The sequence below is a fragment of the Entelurus aequoreus genome, linkage group LG07 (genome assembly GCF_033978785.1).
Source record: "Entelurus aequoreus isolate RoL-2023_Sb linkage group LG07, RoL_Eaeq_v1.1, whole genome shotgun sequence".
Classification (NCBI taxonomy): domain Eukaryota; kingdom Metazoa; phylum Chordata; class Actinopteri; order Syngnathiformes; family Syngnathidae; genus Entelurus; species Entelurus aequoreus.
In genome coordinates this window covers 3,908,313-3,932,478 of record NC_084737.1, presented here as the reverse complement: position 1 = coordinate 3,932,478, position 24,166 = coordinate 3,908,313, and the positions used below count along the sequence as shown (strand labels likewise).

At 39.7% G+C, this 24,166-nt stretch overlaps 1 protein-coding gene across 9 annotated transcripts in view; it reads left to right on the top strand.

Moving 5' to 3' along the window:
* myt1a (myelin transcription factor 1a) overlaps positions 1-24,166 on the top strand; it is a 71,154-nt gene that overhangs the window by 2,916 nt on the left and 44,072 nt on the right. For 4 of the 9 annotated variants that reach the window (XM_062052406.1, XM_062052413.1, XM_062052409.1 and 1 more), the window contains exons 3-6: positions 6,691-6,786; positions 12,371-12,413; positions 12,478-12,546; positions 20,613-20,854. In XM_062052406.1, coding sequence (XP_061908390.1) covers positions 6,732-6,786; positions 12,371-12,413; positions 12,478-12,546; positions 20,613-20,854 — 409 coding nt within the window. In that variant the 5' untranslated portion in view covers positions 6,691-6,731. Of the gene's footprint in view, positions 1-6,690; positions 6,787-12,370; positions 12,414-12,477; positions 12,547-17,469; positions 17,702-17,898; positions 18,104-20,612; positions 20,855-24,166 lie in introns of those variants that run through there. The other 5 variants (XM_062052407.1, XM_062052411.1, XM_062052412.1 and 2 more) reach the window with 5 other exon arrangements.

Below are 24,166 nucleotides of genomic sequence, written 5' to 3'. Positions count from 1 at the left end.
CCTTAGTCATGGTGCAAAAAAAAAATCATGCTTTGACTGTTACCAAGCGCAGCATTTACTTTTATGACCTAATGCAAACAACCTTCCTTAGTCATGGTGCAAATTTTTTTTTACCATGCTTTGACTGTTACCTAAGCGCAGCATTTACCTTTATGACCTAATGCAAACAACCTTCCTTAGTCATGGTGCAAAAAATAATAATTATCATACTTTGACTGTTACCAAGTGCAGCATTGACTTTTATGACCTAATGCAAACAACCTTCCTTAGTCATGGTGCAAAAAAAATAATTACCATGCTTTGACTGTTACCAAATCAAATAATACAGCTCTCCAAAAAGTGCACTTCTGCTGCTATTTGACATAACTGTTTGTTATGATGCTTTGACATTTTTGCACTTTATTTCTTTATTGAAAGAACATTCTAGGAAGAGAAAAGTTGTTTGCAAATGTGGTTACAATGCTAAACAATGAAAAGTTAAAGCTAAAAAAAGAAATACACTTTATTGAGTTAACATTATTTCTTTATGGGGGAAAAATGTTATGAGCTAGAGAATATAACAACTACACTACCCAGCATGCAACGGGAGTTACGAGCATGCGTGGTAGCCCCGAAAAGTGTTGCATGTTGCCACGCTGTGAAAGTAAACGTCAAGAAGTCAGCCAACACGCCTCGTCTGCATTATTTATAATTAGACAGACAACACATCTACAGTGTGATTTTGTAACGTTTACAAGGAAAGAAAAACTAAAGTTAAAAAAGGGAGATGTGTTGTATATATATGTATGTGCTGCAGTGTTGTATATATATGTATGTGCTGCAGTGTTGTATATATATATGTATGTGCTGCAGTGTTGTATATATATGTATGTGCTGCAGTGTTGTATATATATGTATGTGCTGCAGTGTTGTATATATATGTATGTGCTGCAGTGTTGTATATATATGTATGTGCTGCAGTGTTGTATATATGTATGTGCTGCAGTGTTGTATATATATGTATGTGCTGCGGTGTTGTATATATATGTTGTATATATATGTATGTGCTGCGGTGTCATATATGTTGTATATATATGTATGTGCTGCAGTGTTGTATATATATGTATGTGCTGCAGTGTTGTATATATATGTATGTGCTGCGGTGTCATATATGTTGTATATATATGTATGTGCTGCAGTGTTGTATATATATGTATGTGCTGCAGTGTTGTATATATATGTATGTGCTGCGGTGTCATATATGTTGTATATATATGTATGTGCTGCAGTGTTGTATATATATGTTGTATATATATGTATGTGCTGCAGTGTTGTATATATATGTATGTGCTGCAGTGTTGTATATATATGTATGTGCTGCAGTGTTGTATATATATGTATGTGCTGCAGTGTTGTATATATATGTATGTGCTGCAGTGTTGTATATATATGTATGTGCTGCAGTGTTGTATATATATGTATGTGCTGCAGTGTTGTATATATATGTATGTGCTGCAGTGTTGTATATATATGTATGTGCTGCAGTGTTGTATATATGTATGTGCTGCAGTGTTGTATATATATGTATGTGCTGCGGTGTTGTATATATATGTTGTATATATATGTATGTGCTGCGGTGTCATATATGTTGTATATATATGTATGTGCTGCAGTGTTGTATATATATGTATGTGCTGCAGTGTTGTATATATATGTATGTGCTGCGGTGTCATATATGTTGTATATATATGTATGTGCTGCAGTGTTGTATATATATGTATGTGCTGCAGTGTTGTATATATATGTATGTGCTGCGGTGTCATATATGTTGTATATATATGTATGTGCTGCAGTGTTGTATATATATGTTGTATATATATGTATGTGCTGCAGTGTTGTATATATATGTATGTGCTGCAGTGTTGTATATATATGTATGTGCTGCAGTGTTGTATATATATGTATGTGCTGCAGTGTTGTATATATATGTATGTGCTGCAGTGTTGTATATATATGTATGTGCTGCAGTGTTGTATATATATGTATGTGCTGCAGTGTTGTATATATATGTATGTGCTGCAGTGTTGTATATATATGTATGTGCTGCAGTGTTGTATATATATGTATGTGCTGCAGTGTTGTATATATATGTATGTGCTGCAGTGTTGTATATATATGTATGTGCTGCAGTGTTGTATATATATGTATGTGCTGCAGTGTTGTATATATATGTATGTGCTGCAGTGTTGTATATATATGTATGTGCTGCGGTTGTTTGAAGAACGTTGCGACAGCTGCCGTAAAGGAGGTGCGTTGCTAGCCTGGTTGCTATGTTTCCGGTTGGTGGTAAAAGTGTTGGTCATGTGTTTTACCCTGCTCAAATCTCTCAGTAAAGTTATTCGATGGATTATAGCTTTTGTTTTGAACTTTATTACACCTTGGAGCGCTTTTTCCCGTCCATTGTTTTCCTGCTTTCGCTATCTGCGCCTAATGACTGAGCTACGTGACGTCATTTATTGTGATGTCACACGGAGCATTTCTGGTCGGGACGGGATTCGAATAAAGAATCAACTCTTTTCCTTTACTATAGTGGTCTCGATAACGGGTACCGGTTCTCAAAAAGGGATTCGAGTCCGAGGACTCGGTTCTTTTCTTATCAAACAACCGGGAAAACCGGTTTCGAGTATCATCCCTAGTTGTTCCACACACTGTACAGGAACACTAAGACTCACCACTGCTTCCTGTAAGTGTGTGTGTGTGTGTGTGTGTGTGTGTGTGTGTGTGTGTGTGTGTGTGTGTGTGTGTGTGTGTGTGTGTGTGTGTGTGTGTGTGTGTGTGTGTGTGTGTGTGTGTGTGTGTGTGTGTGTGTGTGTGTGTGTGTGTGTGTGTGGTGTGGTGTGGTGTGTGTGTGTGTGTGTGTGTGTGTGTGTGTGTGTGTGTGTGTGTGTGTGTGTGTGTGTGTGTGTGCGGCAGGCCAAGGCTGCCAGGCTCCATCCTTCTGATTCAATTGAAAGACGGAGGAGAGAAACTAATCAAACAACCTCAGCCTCTCACCATGAATCACTGCAGAACTTCAACCTCCACGTCCAATTCAATGTGCAGCCTGAGTCGAAATAATATCAAAAGAAGGCCCGAAATATCTTCTTAAAATGGACGTTATGAGCATATTTTACCTTGTACATCCAATTGCTGTTATTATAATACAGTAGTGTAGTAGTACTAAGTATTCATTAAGTACCACCATAATAACATTAAATACAGTAGTGTAGTAGACCTAAGTATTCATTAAGTACCACCATAATGACAACATTAAATACAGTAGTGTAGTAGTACTAAGTATTCATTAAGTACCACCATAATGACATCATTAAATACAGTAGTGTAGTAGTACTAACTATTCATTAAGTACCACCATAATGACAACATTAAATACAGTAGTGTAGTAGACCTAAGTATTCATTAAGTACCACCATAATGACAACATTAAATACAGTAGTGTAGTAGACCTAAGTATTCATTAAGTACCACCATAATGACAACATTAAATACAGTAGTGTAGTAGACCTAAGTATTCATTAAGTACCACCATCATGACAACATTAAATACAGTAGTGTAGTAGACCTAAGTATTCATTAAGTACCACCATAATGACAACATTAAATACAGTAGTGTAGTAGACCTAAGTATTCATTAAGTAAGTGGGTAAAATGTCTTGCCCAAGGACACAACGGCAGTGACTAGGATGGTGGAAGCGGGGATCGAACCTGGAACCCTCAAGTTGCTGGCACGGCCACTCTACCAACCGAGCTATACCGCCCCAACAATGGCCAACAATTGAAGAATTGATTTATTAGTAAGATGAACTCACTTCCAGTATAATACAATATTTCTCTTCACATCACGTCTGAAAAGGAGAAGGAAGAAGCAAAGCCTTTTTATTCTTACCCCTTTTTCCACTTCAGAGTGTTTACAAATACGTACGTCTTCTTTTTGTCGCACGATGACATCCGTGAAGGATTAATACGGCAATAGATCATGAAGTCAATCATAATAATAATAATAATAATATATTTTATCTGTAAAAGCACTTTACATTGAGCAAACAACCTCAAAGTGCTACAGTGCATTTAAAAAACAACCAAAACAACGCTAGAACCACAAATAGCTGCCCCCAACAAGTAAAATAAATAGTAACAAAAATTAAATAATAGCTACAACTAGCACACATATATAAAAAAAAAAAGGCTTTTTAAAAAAAAGAAGTGATTTTAAACCTTTTTTAAAAGCATCCACAGTCTGTGGTGCCCTCAGGTGGTCAGGGAGAGCGTTCCACAGACTGGGAGCAGAAAGCCCGGTCTCACATAGTTCTGAGCTTTGACCTCGGAGGTCGGAGGAGGTTAGCCTGGTGTGGTGTGGAGGATTTGCGGGTGATTTTGGCTACTCTGCTCACCTTTGCTTATATTCAATATATTATGCTTATATTCAATATATTATGCTTATATTCAATATATTATCCTTATATTCAATATATTATCCTTATATTCAATATATTATGCTTATATATATTATGCTTATATTCAATATATTATGCTTATATTCAATATATTATGCTTGTATTCAATATATTATGCTTATATATATTATGCTTATATTCAATATATTATACTTATATTCAATATATTATGCTTGTATTCAATATATTATGCTTATATTCAATATATTATGCTTATATTCAATATATTATGCTTATATTCAATATATTATGCTTGTATTCAATATATTATGCTTATATATATTATGCTTATATTCAATATATTATCCTTATATTCAATATATTATCCTTATATTCAATATATTATCCTTATATTCAATATATTATCCTTATATTCAATATATTATGCTTATATATATTATGCTTATATTCAATATATTATGCTTATATTCAATATATTATCCTTATATTCAATATATTATGCTTATATTCAATATATTATCCTTATATTCAATATATTATGCTTATATATATTATGCTTATATTCAATATATTATGCTTGTATTCAATATATTATCCTTATATTCAATATATTATGCTTATATTCAATATATTATGCTTATATTCAATATATTATGCTTATATTCAATATATTATCCTTATATTCAATATATTATGCTTATATATATTATGCTTATATTCAATATATTATGCTTGTATTCAATATATTATCCTTATATTCAATATATTATCCTTATATTCAATATATTATCCTTATATTCAATATATTATCCTTATATTCAATATATTATGCTTATATTCAATATATTATGCTTATATTCAATATATTAACATATCTTCAACAATACTTGAGTGGTGTAAGCGCCTTTGATCACAAAAAAAAGAAATAAGAGGACAATGTGCATCCTTCAAATGTGGCTGTCAAAAGACATGATTGGTAGCGAGTCATCATTTCTTCCCTCAGAACATCTTAAGGCCCAAGCTGTTTGTTTACATGCTTTTTTTTATTTCTCTTTTAGCTATTTGGGCTTATTGGACCATAATTAGAATTAAAACTAACAATTATATTTTGATATGATGTACTTAGTCCATAAGTACACAAACGTGTACTTCATGTTTAGTGACATGCTAATTCTTATTTATACACTTTTTTCCCCCAAATTCCATTGTATGTTGTACTCTTCTGACACCAGCAGATGGCAGTATAAGTGTCCACATAAGCGGCCATAAGACCCCAATTCAGTAGTGTGCACACTTTTGTAAATAAGAGCTAAAAGGTGCTGTCCACGCATGTGGACACTAAGCCTTTAATAGTCTTTGTTTCCTCTCTTGTGGACAGTCAGTTGCCAATAAAAAGTAAGACCAACAAGGATTTCATGATCACACCAAGGTTTCTCTCACATGAAATATTGACCCCACTCTGCTTTGTGGTAAATCCTGTGCAAGTAAATACTGTGCAAGTAAATACTGTGCAAGTAAATACTGTGCAAGTAAATCCTGTGCAAGTAAATACTGTGCAAGTAAATACTGTGCAAGTAAATCCTGTGCAAGTAAATCCTGTGCAAGTAAATCCTGTGCAAGTAAATACTGTGCAAGTAAATCCTGTGCAAGTAAATACTGTGGAAGTAAATACTGTGCAAGTAAATCCTGTGCAAGTAAATCCTGTGCAAGTAAATGCTGTGCAAGTAAATCCTGTGCAAGTAAATACTGTGCAAGTAAATACTGTGCAAGTAAATACTGTGCAAGTAAATCCTGTGCAAGTAAATACTGTGCAAGTAAATCCTGTGCAAGTAAATACTGTGCAAGTAAATACTGTGCAAGTAAATCCTGTGCAAGTAAATGCTGTGCAAGTAAATCCTGTGCAAGTAAATACTGTGCAAGTAAATACTGTGCAAGTAAATACTGTGCAAGTAAATCCTGTGCAAGTAAATCCTGTGCAAGTAAATACTGTGGAAGTAAATACTGTGCAAGTAAATCCTGTGCAAGTAAATACTGTGGAAGTAAATACTGTGCAAGTAAATACTGTGCAAGTAAATCCTGTGCAAGTAAATACTGTGGAAGTAAATACTGTGCAAGTAAATACTGTGCAAGTAAATACTGTGCAAGTAAATCCTGTGCAAGTAAATACTGTGGAAGTAAATACTGTGCAGGTGTTGCTGTTGCAGCTTTTAGTTGACAGACTTGCTCTCTTTTCCAGGTCTGCTTCTGTCAACTCAACTGGTGCGGTGCCTCTTTCAGATGAGCCAAGACACCGCAGAGACTCGAACACGAACACGCTCCAAAGGCATTCGAGGTCAGCAAGCACGCACGCGGCGAGGAGGGAAGTGGTGACCTTTATGGGCTGTACGCACATTTGATAGAAGACGTTACACAACTGTCGTTTATTTCACCTTCTTTTTGAGTTAGTCATCACTTGCCAGACAAAGCAAACAAAAACACTAATTTCACCCCACAAGAAATAATGCAAAAGTACAAAAGCAGTGAAGTTGTCAGGTTGTGTAAAAGGTAAATAAAAAGAGAATACAACAAATCCTTTTCAACTTATATTCAATTGAATAGACTGCAAAGACAAGATATTTCATGTTCACACTGACAAACTTTAAAAATAATCATGAAGTTAGAATGTAATGGCAGCAACACATTGCAAAAAAGGCATTTTTACCAGTGTGTTACATGGCCTTTCCTTTTAACAACACTCAGTAAAGGTTTGGGAAGTGAGGAGACACATTTTTGAAGTGGAATTCTTTCCCATTCTTGCTTGATGTACAGCTTAAGTTGTTCAACAGTCTCCCTTCTCATATTTTAGCTGCCACACATTTTCAATGTCTGGACTACAGGCAGGCCAGTCTAGTACCCACACTCTTTTACTATGAAGCCACGCTGTTGTAACACCTGGCTTGGCATTGTCTTGCTGAAATAAGCAGGGGCGTCCATGAAAACGTTGCTTGGATGGCAACATATGTTGCTCCAAAAGCTGTATGTACCTTTTAGCATTAATGTGCCTTCACAGATGTGTAAGTTACCCATGTCTTGACCACTAATACACCCCCATACCATCACACATGCTGCCTTCTACACTTTCACCCTAGAACAGTCCGGATGGTTCTTGTCCTCTTTGGTCCACAGTTTTCAAAAACAATTTGAAATGTGGACAGAAAACTTTTCCACTTTGCATCAGTCCATCTTAGATGACCTCAGGCCCAGCTAAGCGTTTCTGGGTGTTGTTGATAAATGTCTTTGGCTTTGCATCGTAGAGTTTTAACTTGCACTTACAGATGTAACGACCAACTGTAGTTACTGACAGTGGTTTTATGAAGTGTTCCTGAGCCCATGTGGTGATATCCTTTACACACTGATGTGGCTTTTCAATGCCTGAGGGATCCAAGGTGTGTAATATCATGGCTTACCTGCAGTGATTTCTCCACATTCTCTTAACCTTTTGATGATATTACGGAGCGTAGATGGTGAAATCCCTAAATTCCTTGTTGATAAATGTTGTTGTTCAACAATTTGCTCAGGCATTTGTTGACAAAGTGGTGACCCTCGCCCCGTCCTTGTTTGTGAATGACTGAGCATTTCATGGAAGCTGCTTTTATAGCCAATCATGGCACCCACCTGTTCCCAATTAGCCTGCACACCTGTGGGATGTTCCAAATAAGTCTTTGATGAGCATTCCTCAACTTTCTCACTCTTTTTTGCCACTTGTGCCAGCTTTTTTGAAACATGTTGCAGGCATCAAATTCCAAATGAGCGAATATTTGCAACAAATAACAAAGTTTTCCAGTTCGAGCGTTAAATATCTTGTCTTTGCAGTCTATTCAATTGAATATAAGTTGAAAAGGATTTGTTGTATTCCCTTTTTATTTAGCATTTACACAACCTGACAACTTCACTGCTTTTGGGCTTTTGTACTTAAAGAAAGTGAACTCGGCCCAACTTTCTCTAAGTCATGTTGTGACTTTCAACAGCAACAATGCAAGTATTCTTGGTAAAAACGCCTGGACTTCAAAAAGTAAGGCTCCCACTCTTTTAAAATACGCTAGCTTGATGCTAGTTTACATTGCATTTGCCGTAGACAAGCTACTATTAGCATTAGCCGTTTTACGTGGCGATTTCAAGGCCTCCAAATCTTGTAAAGGAAACTACAAACAAGATGACAGCTGGTGTGTAATAAGCACAATACTTACAGTATACAAACTTTATAGGGCGCAACATAACACATTCAAAAGGTTAGTAGTTAGTTAGACAACTTAGCATAGTTAGCTACAGTGCTGCCATCTAATGTTTGACACAAATATCATCAGAAAACAAAACAATCTCATTTTTAAATGTTACATTAAAAATAATAATTTTATTATCAGACAAAAAGTATTTATTACCACACAAAAGTAGCAAAAATTGGAAAACTGTTGAGTCCCAGTATTGAGTCCCAGGTACCTGGAATTGGTATTTAATCGGTTCAAATGTTGACGCTACCCATCCTTACATTTCTATAAAATAATATTGGTCCAATATCAACCAAAAAGCCAGTATCGGATTATGGGCTTGCCGATAAAGTGCAAGCGCTCCGATACGAGCGTGTTTAGTCCCCCTAAATGTCCCCTAATAAGCTGGATTGATGTAATAGTTGGACAACATTGCAGATGTTAATCTTACAATTCACAATTCCTGGGGTGATAATTCCATTCACAATCGATTCTCGCAATCGGTTATTTGTAGGGATGTCCAATAATGGCTTTTTGCCGATATTTTCCAACTCTTTAATTACCAATACCGATATCAACTGATACCGATATCAACCGATATATACAGTCGTGGAATTAACACATTATTATGCCTAATTTGGACAACCAGGTATGGTGAAGATAAGGTACTTTTTAAAAAAATGAATCAAATAAAATAAGATAAATAAATTAAAAACATTTTCTTGAATAAAAAAGAAAGTACAACAATATAAAAACAGTTACATAGAAACTAGTAATGAATGAAAATGAGTAAAATTAAGTGTTAAAGGTTAGTACTATTAGTGGAGCAGCAGCACGCACAATCATGTGTGCTTACGGACTGTATCCCTTGCAGACTGTATTGATATATATTGATATATAATGTAGGAAGCAGAATATTAATAACAGAAAGAAACAACCCTTTTGTGTGAATGAGTGTAAATGGGGGAGGGAGGTTTTTTGAGTTGGTGCACTAATTGTAAGTGTATCTTGTGTTTTTTATGTGGATTTAATTTAAAAAACAAAATAAAAAAAAAACAAAAAAAAAAACACCTGATACCGATAATTTCCGATATTACATTTTAACGCATTTATCGGCCGATAATATCGGCAGACCGATATTATCGGACATCTCTAGTTATTTGGTGTATCAGTTATAATAACATCTTTTCAAAGCAGGTTACAAACGCACATTTGGGGGCTGACATCCACGCCTCAGTGAGTTAGCGCAAACATAGCCTGAAGAACATATTTTTTTTAATATTTCGACAACATTTTTAACCGATTCAGAAAAGTATTTTATAAAAATCGGGATTCGGATGTTAATTAATTTTTTTTCTGCCACCCCTACTAAAAAAATGTATTTGTTAGTATAAAAAAGTATCTAATAATTAAGAAGCTGCGGTACTCCAACCTTGCAGCTGAGGCACAGGACAGAGGCTGGAGGGTAAGGGTGCGCCCAGTGGAGGTGGGCTGTAGGGGCTTTGTAGCTAGCACAACAGCAAAGCTCCTTAGGGAGGTTGGAGTCAGGGGGCAGGCTCACAGACAGGCCATTAAAGAGCTGGCCAACACAGCAGAGAGGACGAGCCATTGGTTGTGGTTGAGGAGGAGTGACACCAGCTGGGCTGCTAAGGCTAACACCTAATGGGACACACACACCCAGGGATTTGATCACCCTGGGGTGGGCCCTTCCTCAGCAGAGGGTGTCTTGTGGTAAGCCGGGCCGAAACACCCCGTGATGCTGGGGCACACAACTGAAGATGTGTCCCAATGGTGGAAAAGCCTCCCAGCAGTGTCACCTAGCCTCACTTAGGTATGCGGTCAGGTGCAAGCCTGGCTCAGGGAGGAGGACGCCCCTGCCATGCAGAGTCCCCAGGGATTGTACCAACTAGTCCTTTCAACAAATTATGGTTACATATACAAAGTCTCCCATTAGAAAGTATCCAGTAACAAACGTGTCCGCATCAGTCAACTTACTGCGTCGTGAGCTTAAAGTAATGAATTATTGTGGTCGCCAAAAAGCAATTACCACTCCACTTCAACTTAAAGGCATCAGAAGTTCATTCCAGAGGGTTAATAATAAATAGCTTAGTGATTTTCTACCATTGTTCTCCGACTCGTTTCACTTGATCCACCCTTTTCTTTTCTGACCTTACACTCTCTCTGGGGCGGCACAGCTCGGTTGGTAGAGCGGCCGTGCCAGCAACTTGAGGGTTCCAGGTTCGATCCCCGCTTAGTCACTGCCGTTGTGTCCTTGGGCAAGACACTTGACCCACCTGCTCCCAGTGCCACCCACACTGCTTTAAATGGAACTTACAAATTGGCCTTCACTATGTAAAAGTGCTTTGAGTCACTAGAGAAAAGCGCTATATAAATATAATTCACTTCACAAAATAATACAAGTATGTATAATATGAAAGAGTTGTAGAATGATAGTTTTACATGCAGAAAAACAACGTGAAATACATATTAATGAGGAATGAAATGAACATTTATCATCATTTTTACCTTTATTAATGAAGACTTGTTGGCGAAGAATTTCTTTGAAGTAGTGTTTCTCAACTTCTTCATCAAAGTGCTGCAACTCCCATGGTGGCTCATTTAGCAGTCGTACTTGATTAAAAAAGCACATTTGAAATGATTTGGACATGTGTTCCTTTAGTTGTTCCTTTAGTGAGAGATACTATGTGTATAATTGTATACAATTAATTATTAATTATTATAAATTGTATAAACAGTGCTGATTTGGACATGTGTTCCTTTAGTGAGAGATACTATGTGAGTGAGTACTGTACGTGTAACTTGCTGAGTACTGTACGTGTAACTTGCTGAGTACTGTACGTGTAACTTGCTGAGTCCTGCACGTGTAACTTGCTGAGTCCTGTACGTGTAACTTGCTGAGTACTCTACGTGTAACTTGCTGAGTACTGTACGTGTAACTTGCTGAGTACTGTACGTGTAACTTGCTGAGTACTGTATGTGTAACTTGCTGAGTACTGTACGTGTAACTTGCTGAGTCCTGCACGTGTAACTTGCTGAGTACTGTACGTGTAACTTGCTGAGTACTCTACGTGTAACTTGCTGAGTCCTGTACGTGTAACTTGCTGAGTACTGTACGTGTAACTTGCTGAGTACTGTATGTGTAACTTGCTGAGTACTGTATGTGTAACTTGCTGAGTACTGTACGTGTAACTTGCTGAGTACTCTACGTGTAACTTGCTGAGTCCTGTACGTGTAACTTGCTGAGTACTGTACGTGTAACTTGCTGAGTACTGTATGTGTAACTTGCTGAGTACTGTATGTGTAACTTGCTGAGTACTGTACGTGTAACTTGCTGAGTACTGTACGTGTAACTTGATGAGTCCTGTACGTGTAACTTGCTGAGTACTGTACGTGTAACTTGCTGAGTACTGTATGTGTAACTTGCTGAGTCCTGTACGTGTAACTTGCTGAGTCCTGTACGTGTAACTTGCTGAGTACTGTACGTGTAACTTGCTGAGTCCTGTACGTGTAACTTGCTGAGTACTGTACGTGTAACTTGCTGAGTACTGTACGTGTAACTTGCTTTTGACAAGATTGAAATGACGAGTGTTTCTACCTTTTGGAGTGTAATGATTTTAGTGCGGAATAAACATTTTGCTGCCTCATTTACAGTTTTGTCAGAGCCCTCCGGACATGAGATGAAGCATGAGTTGAGGTAAGTCTTTGGTATTCTTACACTTTGGGAAGGCTTGATGGTGACTCATGATGGTTGTTTTCAGCAGCAGTTGTCCCACCCCTGGATGCGATGGCAAAGGTCACGTCAGTGGAAGATACTTAAGGCATAGAAGGTAGGAGTTATTAATAAGCAACATTTACCGTGAGATACAGTCTGGTGTGCCGTGGAGATGATCTAATTTCACCTATTTGGCTTAAAAATATGTTTTGCAAAGCAGTAATTCTAGTCTGCAAATGATGTGTTGTTGTTGAGTGTCGGTGCTGTCTAGAGCTAACCGTGTAATACTCTTCCATATCAGTAGGTGGCAGCAGGTAGCTAATTGCTTTGTAGATGTGGGAAACAGCGGGAGGCAGGGTGCAGGTAAAAAGGTGTCTAATGCTTAAACCAAAAATAAACAAAAGGTGAGTGCCCCTAAGAAAAGGCATTGAAGCTTAGGGAAGGCTATGCAGAACCAAACTAAAACTGAACTGGCTACAAAGTCAACAAAAACAGAATGCTGGACGACAGCAAAGACTTACTGTGGAGCAAAGACGGCGTCCACAAAGTACATCCGAACATGACATGACAATCAACAATGTCTCCACAAAGAAGGATGAAAACAAGTGAAATATTCTTGATTGCTAAAACAATGTACACTACCGTTCAAAAGTTTGGGGTCACATGTAAATGTCCTTATTTTTGAAGGAAAAGCACTGTACTTTTCAATGAAGATAACTTTAAACTAGTCTTAACTTGAAAGAAATACACTCTATACATTGCTAATGTGGTAAATGACTATTCTAGCTGCAAATGTCTGCTTTTTGGTGCAATATTCACCGACGTCCCACTGGGGTGAGTTTTTCCTTGCCCGTATGTGGGCTCTGTACCGAGGATGTCGTTGTGGCTTGTACAGCCCTTTGAGACACTTGTGATTTAGGGCTATATAAATAAACATTGATTGATTGATTGATTGAATATCTACATAGGTGTATAGAGGCCCATGTCCAGCAACTATCACTCCAGTGTTCTAATGGTACAATGTGTTTGCTCATTGGCTCAGAAGGCTAATTGATGATTAGAAAACCCTTGTGCAATCATGTTCACACATCTGAAAACACTTTAGCTCGTTGCAGAAGCTACAAAACTGACCTTCCTTTGAGCAGATTGACTTTCTGGAGCATCACATTTTGGGCTCAATTAAACGCTCAAAATGGCCAGAAAAAGACAACTTTCATCTGAAACTCGACAGTCTATTCCTGTTCTTAGAAATGAAGGCTATACCACTAAATTGTTTGGGTGACCCCAAACTTTTGAACGGTAGTGTATATGTGGGAAATATCGCTCAAAGGAAGACATGAAACTGCTACAGGAAAATACCAAAAAAAGAGAAAAAGCCACCAAAATAGGAGCGCAAGACAAGAAGTAAAACACTACACACAGGAAAACAGTAAAAAAGTCCAAATAAGTCAGGGTGTGATGTGACAGGTGGAGACAGTACACCTACTTTGAGACAAGAGCTATAGTGATGCATGCTTGGTTATGCTTTAAAGTCATATCCAACAACGACTTTTTACTGTCAACTGAGTTTAGTTTTTGAATGATTTCTGCTGGTGGTGTGCCTCCACATTTTTTCAACGCAAAAAATGTGCCTTGGCTGAAAAAAGGTTAAAAAACACTGCACTACACACTAAAAAATACCCCAATTTTAACCCAACTGCTGGTTCAATAAACGACCAGCCCCTTATTTGAGTTATTTTAACTCAACATTTTGGGTACATTTTTTCAACCCAACTTTTGCATTCAATTATTTAACCCAAAAGTTGAGTTGTGCTAACTCAATGTTGGCTGATTCATAACCCAACTATTGGGTTGAATTTATTGAACACAAAAGCTGAGTTATGCTCGCTACAATGTTGGGTTATTCCCAACTAGGGTCGCAAAGGGGTGGAAAGTTTCCGGTAAATTTCCGGAAACTTGCCGGAAATTTACCACGGGAAGTTTGGAAATGTTGACCATTTTTGGATTATTCAAAGTTGGCCAGCGTCCATCTTATTGTGTAGAATAAGATGAGAAGCGTGTAAAAGACTAATGCAATGCCACACACAGATATAAATAGTCAGCTAAACAATTGTAGTAGTCTTTAACAATATTTGACTGATGGACAAATGAATAGAAATAGGCTAGATGAATAAATGAACATGCTAAATCAAACTATAAGCTACATTCTTGTATGACAACAGAATGGCTAGCAGAACAGAAGGCAGAGGAAACTACACCTTTTCATTTAGTTGAACTTTACACATCACAAGAAAGGTACATTCGGATCGCTAACGTTGTTAGCATGAATGAATGGGATTTAACATAGAGAAAATGAGCATCACGGCTAACGGAGAAATATTTTGGGTTCATTATGAGACTGTGGTGGTACATAAACCTAGCTAGCTAGAGATATTGGCCCCAAAATCATTGAACAAGTACATGAACAGCTAGTCTGCTGGAGTAGTCTACAGTCATACAGTAACAAGCAATTACACCTCTATTACACTTAAATACCATAGATCAAATATATTTACCCCATCAACACTTACCTGACTGGATGAAGTCAAATACTAGTGTGGCCTCAATAGCCCTGCTGTAGTGTGTTGCATGCTGGGAATTATATGTGCATGTGATGGAGGAATGCACTGCACATGTGATGGAGGAATGCACAGTGCAGGGTTGAAATTCAACTAAATTGCATGAAATCAGGTTGTTTTAGCTAATAATCATGCTGCAAGATCTAGCATGTTGCATTCAATGTTTATTCCCATTCATTCCCATGGAAAGTTTCCAACTTTGAATATTCCTGGAATTTTGCAAACCTATTCCCAACCCAACTACTGGGTTGCGCAATTTAGCGCTCCTTGACCCAATAGTTGGTTAAAAATAATACATTTTACTGCTGGTTTGTCCGACTCCTTCCCAAATACTGATCAAAATTATTTTTATTCCATTAAAATGTTCTCAACAGCAAGTTATGAGTGACATTTATTTTACAAGATTTGCCGTGTATGGTCATAGTAGTTCTTTACAGCACGCTCAATATGTTCATGTACATAAGATGTGTGATTGTAAATCATGTTAATGACATGAATCCACAAATTATTTTTAATACAAAAAAGCCTTTTGCCCAAAAATGTGTTACTCATTGAAAAACAACCCACAAATGGTCCATAGTTTTGAAAACCCACAAATTGGGTTAAAATAATACCCTTATACATACTTGCCAACCTTGAGACCTCCGATACCGGGAAGTGGGGGGCGTGGTTGGGGGTAGGGCGGGGGCGTGGTTAAGGGCGTAGTTAAGGGGAATATATTTAAGCTAGAATTCACCAACTAAAGTATTTCACACATATATATATATATATATGTATGTATGAAATACTTGACTTTCAGTGATATATATATATATATATCTATATATATATATATATATATATATATATATATATATATATATATATATATATATATATATATATATATATATATATATATATATTTATTTTATCATACATATAAATAAAATAAATACTTGAATTTCAGTGTTCTGGAGGCTATCCAGAATCACCAACTAAAGTATTTCACATATATATATATATATATATATGTATGTATGAAATACTTGACTTTCAGTGATATATATATATATATATATATATATATATATATATATATATATATATATATATATATATATATATATATTTATTTTATCATACATATAAATAAAATAAATACTTGAATTTCAGTGTTCTGGAGGCTATCCAGTAGATGGCATTATTGTCCTGTTTACTGTAAGAGTGTCACAACATTGCTGTTTACGGCAGACGAACTGCTTTACGGTAGACTAAACGTGACTGCTGTTGTTGTGTGTTGTTACCGCGCTGGGAGGACGTTAATGAAACTGCCTAACAATAAACCCACATAAGAAACCAAGAACTCGCCCTCCATCATTCTACAGTTATAACGTGATTGGGCAGGCACGCTGTTAATATTGTGGGAAAGCGGATGTGAAAACAGACTGTCGCCGCTGTCCCCACTCAGGTGCGCATTGAGCTGGAGGGGGCGTGGCCTCCAGCTCCGGCTGAATACCGGGAGTTTGTCGGGAGAAAATTTCTGCCGGGAGGTTATCCAGAGAGGCGCTGAATACCGGGAGTCTCCCGCTAAAAACGGGAGGGTTGGCAAGTATGCCCTTATGGATTGTTTTTCCTAAAATTAACTCCAAAATTTAACCCAACACCCGCAACTCATAAATTGGGTTATGAAAACAACCCAGCATTTTTTAGTGTGTAGGACCCAAAAGGCTTTCAGCCATAAAAGTTTCAAAGTAAGTCATATATATTTGTTTTTGTACTTTCAAGGCTTAAATATCGAGATCAACTCTTCCCGCCGATATAAAGTTTTGAAGACTCCAATCAATCCACTGATACAAAGTTTATTTTTTATTTTGGTCTATGCCTTTTTTCGTCAAAGAATACCCATTTTTATGGCAAATACACAGACCCGGCCCTAACCAATCTGGCGCCCTAGGCAAGATTTCAGGTGGCGCCCCCCCACATCGGCAGTGAAGTGTATATACTCACAAGAAACCGAATAGCTTTGTCTTTGACCTTTTTTTTTAATTAAAGAAAGCAAATTAACAATCAGAATAGTTAACAAGATTTAAAAAAAAAAGCATAAATAAATGAATACAAAAAATAAAAAAATAATATATGAAATACAATATTGTTTACATACATAAACACAAAATAAAACGTGTCAACAAGTTGCATAAAATAAATTAAAAATACAACATAAATAAGGCACTGCACAAAACAAGATATCAAACCAGTATGACTTTAACAACTATATTACAAAAAAAGGGGATCCTACAGAGTTCTCTATTTGTGCTTTTTAATGGGTGAGGGCCGACATCCGGGCAACTGAGCTACATACGGGTTCTTCGAGCCATAGCCACCAGACTGGCGTTGAAAACAAACCGTCGCCATTACTCTTTAACCTGTCGACCTACGCTGGTTAAACCCGTCATTCTGCCTCCAAAATGCCGAAAAACTGTGTTGTTTTTGGTTGTACTAACCATAACTGGAAACAGGGAAAACAAAGGTTGTATTTTGTTCTGCCAAAGCGTGATAAAAGCCCACAGAGACGAGACAAATGGCTCGCAGCTTTACACCGGGAAAACGAGGACGGTTCTCACTGGAGTCCCCCAAAGTCCCGGGTCGTGTGTTCGGATCACTTCGTTCCTGGTAAATATAAGGAACAAAAATCCACCTTCTTAACCACAACTTGGCTGTACGTCCGTGCTAATGTTGTACTTGTTGAATTTGTACCTTATAACGTTCGACAACTGAATGTTGTTGTTGTTGTACAAAAATAACATGCGGTATATACTATATAGTCTATAGCCTAGCTAGCTATTTTCGAAAAGCGGACAACGAGAAGATACCAAAGGCAGCGTTACGATGGACACCACCGGGAAAACGTAAGCCAGGGCGGCCAAAGAACACCTGGCGAAGAACAGTTGAAGGGGAGCTGAAAGAGATGAAGCTTACATGGGGCGAGGCACAGAGACGAGCACAGCAGCGAGATGAATGGCGTCGAGTCGTCGAAGCCTTATTTCCCATCCGGGAAGAAGAGGATTAAGTTAAGTAAGTAATATACTATATAGTCTATAGCCTAGCTAGCTATTTTCGAAAACCGGTTTCGTTTAAATTTGCACTTAACAGTTGGGTTTTTAAAAACCAATAAACCCTATAATTTTCATGTTGCCATTCAATACATGTAGCCCTCAAATCTCTCAATATTTTATACACTAACACTTGATCTTGTTGTTGATAACTTCCGCGTCTCTTTCTTAGTAGCGCGCAGGCTAAGCTAACTAGCAAGCTAAGCTAAGCCTGAGAAGCTTTAAAGTTCACTGAGACGAGTCTGACGCAAATAATACATTTTCGTTTTTTCACACGATATGCGAATAAGTAAAAATGCGTAAATGAAGGATTTAACGCCGACTTCCAAGCCACAACGCTCGTTAAATGCTTTTTCTGTCAATGCTGTGTTCGCCGTGAGCTGTTTTGTTTTCAACGAATTCCCGGTTGCTAGGGGATTGGTAGGGGGAAGTGACGTAGGTCCGCCCTCACCCATATTGCATTAACTAATGACTTACAAATTACTGTACACCAGGGAGTACTGTAATTACCTAACGTTACATTATTATTTTCCATAACAATTTAGCCCCCTCCACAATATTAACCCGAAGTTAAAACAGAACTAGCTATTTATTGATTAGGAATTGCCGAATCATGTAACATTAGCTTAATGCTAAAGGTTACTATCACATTCTGTAACAGACAAATAATTTCATGTAGGCTAACGTTACCTACCTGCTACCTCTGTCTTTTTCTCGTTTCTCCTCCTCTTCTTTTCTCTATTTTCTTCCCTGGGCACCTGACAGTTTTGGCCGTTTTGACATTTTGTGTTGATTTTTTGATGTGGTGACGTCCAAAAAGAGTCATGATACGGGGAAGGGAGGGGGCGCACCGTGCGGGGGGAGGGGGGGCGTAATGTTGTAACAAATAATATTTCTATTAAATAGGCTTTACTTTGCATTTTAATTAACGTGGGATTATTTGATGTATTTAGAAATAATAGTACGAACTTTTTTTTTCTTTTTTTTTCCCCTCCAACATTTGTGGCACTGGCGTGGCGCCCCCTGATGGACGGCGCCCTTAGCATTTGCCTATACGGCCTATGCCACGAGCCGGCCCTGCAGATACACAAATTATGCAATATTTTCCCCATACAAATGTTTTTAAGTCAAATATTTGGTGTGTATCCATCCATCCATTTTCTACCGCTTATCCCCTTCGGGGCCGCTGGAGTCTATCTCAGCTGCAATCGTGTAGTGATCTTTAAATAAGTCAATTGTTCATAACCACATTGATTTGAATTCATTATTATTTTTCGAGACTTGACCGTTCTGAATAAAAATCAACATTGTAGGTCCTGCGGAACCTTGAGGGTCTCACTCATAAAAGTGTTCAAAGTAAGTCATATATTAATATTTTTTAATACTTCGAACCAGGCCTGGGCAATTATTCACTCAAGCCATCGTGTGGGTTCCAAGGACCACCAAGCACAGACATTACTTCGAGCAGAGTTTTGACTTCCTTTATTTGTCAATAAACCTTCAGTCCCGTCAGGTCGCTTTTCAGCTCTGCCGCTTTCACTGCTCGCTCCTCGGTTCGCTTTTCAGCCTTCCGCGTCGTCTGCGTCTGCCTCTCGCTCTCTTCCGCGCTGCATGTGTTGCTGTTGGCTCTCCAACTCCTTCTGCCCCGTCGTTCTCGGCTGCCGCCCTTTTACACACTGAGAGGGGATTACTCAATTGTGCCCAGGTGCGCGATCCACGCACCTGATCTTGTTTGAGGCGTCGAACCCGGCGCGCCCTGCCTCGCTGCTCGCTCGCCGCCATCTTGGAGCGGGCTCCAGTGTGCCCTGCCTCGCTGTCGGACTGCCGGGCCCGCCTCTCCACAGTAACGTTTATGACAAAACACAATATAGAATGTGAGCTATAACAGAATAATGCATACATTTATCATTTGTTTGCAAAACGCTTACAAAAAAGTGGGACACCAAACATTTACTGTGGGACCCCATTTTTATGACTTGATGGTGTCTCTGGGACCCCATTTTGAAAATTCCTAGCACCAACGCTGGACAATAATTTTGGTACATATGTCTTCTCCATCGTCTTCACTTTACCATGAATTGATTAACGTGGACCCCGACTTAAACAAGTTGAAAAACTTATTGGGGTGTTACCATTTAGTGGTCAATTGTAGGGAATATGTACTGTACTGTGCAATCTACTAATACAAGTTTCAATCAATCAATCAATCAAAAACGTCCAACCATCTGTGTTGCATTGTTGATTTGATGGGCTCACATAACGACTGGACTGTCACTAGCACATCCCCGAGTGCTTGTGTCAACCATCGCTGTAGCGAGGTTTTTTTTTCACGGGTGGCAAAATCCAGGAAAAAAAAGGACAAAAACCGGGATTTCTCCGTAAAAACGGGAAGGGTGCCAATGATGCTACACGTATGCTTCGTAGAAAATGCACTGGTGAATGAATGGAATGATCTTGCCTTACCTTCTTAGTGCACTGGGATGTCCAACCGTGAAGAAGAGGAAGCTGGAAGAGGCTGAGGAGAACCAGTCTACTCCCAAGAAGAAAGGTCAGTCTGCTGTAATGGAGGAAGACGGCGGCGAAGAAGAAGAAGTGTTCACACCACACCACGACATCGACGAGGAAGACAATGAGCTGGAGGAGGAGAAAGAAGAGGAAGACCTCCAAGAGAAGAAGAAAAGTCTTGCGAGCAGCGAACCAGAATCAATACAAAGTAAGTGGAGACATGGAGCCCGTATTCATTTGCAGTATTTGTTTTTAAATGTCTTCTTTATGTGGACTTGGAGAAGGCTTTCAACCGTGTCCCCCAGAAGTCCTGTGGGGAGTGCTCAGAGAGTATGGGGTATGGGACTGTCTGATTGTGGCGGTCCGCTCCCTGTATGATCAGTGCCAGAGCTTGGTCCGCATTGCCGGCAGTAAGTCGGACACGTTTCCAGTGAGGGTTGGACTCCACCAAGGCTGCCCTTTGTCACCCGTTCTGTTCAGAACTTTTATGGACAGAATTTCTAGGCGCAGTCAAGGCGTTGAGGGGATCTGGTTTGGTGGCTGCAGGATTAGGTCTCTGCTTTTTGCAGATGATGTGGTCCTGATGGCTTCATCTGACCAGGATCTTCAGCTCTCACTGGATCGGTTCGCAGCTGAGTGTGAAGCGACTGGGATGAGAATCAGCACCTCCAAGTCCGAGTCCATGGTTCTCGCCAGGGAAAGGGTGGAGTGCCATCTCCAGGTTGGGGAGGAGATCTTGCACCAAGTGGAGGAGTTCAAGTACCTGGGAGTCTTGTTCACGAGTGAGGGAAGAGTGGATGGTGAGATGGACAGGCGGATCGGTGCGGCGTCTTCAGTAATGCGGACGCTGTATCGATCCGTTGTGGTGAAGAAGGAGCTGAGCCGGAAGGCAAAACTCTCAATTTACCGGTCGATCTACGTTCCCATCCTCACCTATGGTCATGAGCTTTGGGTTATGAGCGAAAGGACAAGATCACGGGTACAAGCGGCCCAAATGAGTTTCCTCCGCCGGGTGGTGGGTCTTTCCCTTAGAGATAGGGTGAGAAGCTCTGCCATCCGGGAGGAGCTCAAAGTAAAGCCGCTGCTCCTCCACATGGAGAGGAGCCAGATGAGGTGGTTCGGGCATCTGGTCAGGATGCCACCCGAACGCCTCCCTAGGGAGGTGTTTGGGGCACGTCCAACCGGTAGGAGGCCACGGGGAAGACCCAGGACACGTTGGGAAGACTATGTCTCCCGGCTGGCCTGGGAACGCCTCGGGATCCCCCGGGAGGAGCTGGACGACATGGCTGGGGAGAGGGAAGTCTGGGCTTCTCTGCTTAGGCTGCTGCCCCCGCTACCCCACCTCGGATAAGCGGAAGAAAATGGATGGATGGAAGTTGGGTTTTTTGTGGGGCAGTAAATGCAGCTGAGGAAGAATTCTCACAAGAACTCAAATAAATGCCCTGTCAGATATCAAAACAGATATCAAAACATATTTGAACATCATAAAATGGCAATGACAGAATTTTATATTCTTAATTGAATTTTTTTTTTAATGGGCTCCAGCAAAAAAGTGTCCTTTTCTCGTGCAGGGCAAAAAAGAACTGGTGCTTGAGCGGTGGTTCTCACTATCTAATTCAAGGGTTCTTAATCTTTTAGACCTCTGGGCCCAACTTTCCCACTACAGAGGGGCTCGGATCCCACTCTCTTACTCTTGATTTGAATCATATTCAATAATCATATCCAACCCGCTTACATTTTCCAACCTTGTCAAATGATATAGATGAAATATACATGTATATAAAATAAATACTTTAGATAATAATAAATATGTCAATATAATTAAAGTGCAAATGAAAATATAGCTTCACACTTAGTCATAATTTTTGCGCTTAAAAAAACTTCTCTATGACTTTATCACCAGGCTTCTTCTGTTTGTTTGAGATTGTCATTACTGCCCTTAAGTGGTGGACAAGTGTAGTACAACTGAGAAAAAATATTTTTGGCAGCACGCTAGGGGGCGCTCGCGGCCCAACAAAGGTTAAGAAACTCGGATCTAGTTCACTCATTATTTTTTTGATTACTAAATAAAGGTAGGTATCATATGTTTATATATTGTATCTGCTAATGTAATTGTCAGGTTTAAGCACCGAACTATCTATTAAACAGAACAAGACGCAAGGAATCAGGCAGAAACAGAGTTCAATTTTGCTCATGAGGAGAACGCATGGAGCTGCACACTCAGTTACAGTCTCACCCTACGCTCTGAGGAACAGCCCACACGCTCCCCTATTTATTCAGTTTGGGAGTTCCCTAGTTAAATGGCTGAGGCTGCTTCTAAAGGGAGGGGTCACACATTATGCAAGCAGCTCAGTACGCACAATACATGATTATTCAGAACGGAAATGTGCTGGGGGCCTTGTGATTGCGTCCTGTCTCTGCTTTGTCTGCCTGCTGTTGATACGCCTTATCTTCGTTGAGGTGCTGGTTGTCCTTGGCTGTTAGTTAGCAAGCTGAAAGACAGAAAACATCTGCGGCGAGGCCACTCCTCACATGCCGTGCAAGATAACAAGTTGTGTGTCCTTGCACGAAACATAAAAAGTACAGCTTTAGCACAATTGTTAATAACTAGAGCAACGGAGAATGGGAGCAGCTGGGGCAGTATTGCAGTCTCTCTGCCGCACTGTTGTGACCAAACGAGAGCTGAGCCAGAAGGCAACGCTCTGACTACCGAGCTATCTACATTCCTACTCTCACCTATGGTCATGAAGTGTGGGTCATGACCGAAAGAATAAGATCGCGGATACAAGTGGCCGAAATGAGTTTCCTCAGAAGGGTGGCTGGCATCTCCCTTAGAGATAGGGTGAGAAGTTCAGTCACCCGAGAGAGACTCGGAGTAGAGCCGCTGCTCCTTCGCTTGGAAAGGAGCCAGCTTAGGTGGTTCGGGCATTTCGTGCGGATGCCTCACGAGCGTCTCCCTAGGAGGTCCTCGTTGCACGTCCCACTGGGAGGAGACCCCGCGGCAGACCAAGGACCAGATGGGGGGATTACATCTCCTCTCTGGCCTGGGAACGCTTCGGGATTCCCCAGGAGGAAGTTGCTATGGTCATGAAGTGTGGGTCATGACCGAAAGAATAAGATCGCGGATACAAGCGGCCGAAATGAGTTTCCTCAGAAGGGTGGTTGGCATCTCCCTTAGAGATAGGGTGAGAAGTTCAGTCACCCGAGAGAGACTCGGAGTAGAGCCGCTGCTCCTTCGCTTGGAAAGGAGCCAGCTTAGGTGGTTCGGGCATTTCGTGCGGATGCCTCACGAGCATCTCCCTAGGGAGGTCCTCGTTGCACGTCCCACTGGGAGGAGACCCCGCGGCAGGCCAAGGACCAGATGGGGGGATTACATATCTTCTCTGGCCTGTAAACACTTTGGGATTCCCCAGGAAGAAGTTGCTAATGTTGCTCTGGAGAGGGGAGTCTGGGGGTCTCTGCTGGAGCTGTTGTCCCCGCGACCCCATTCCGGATAAGCGGTTGAAGATGGATGGATGGA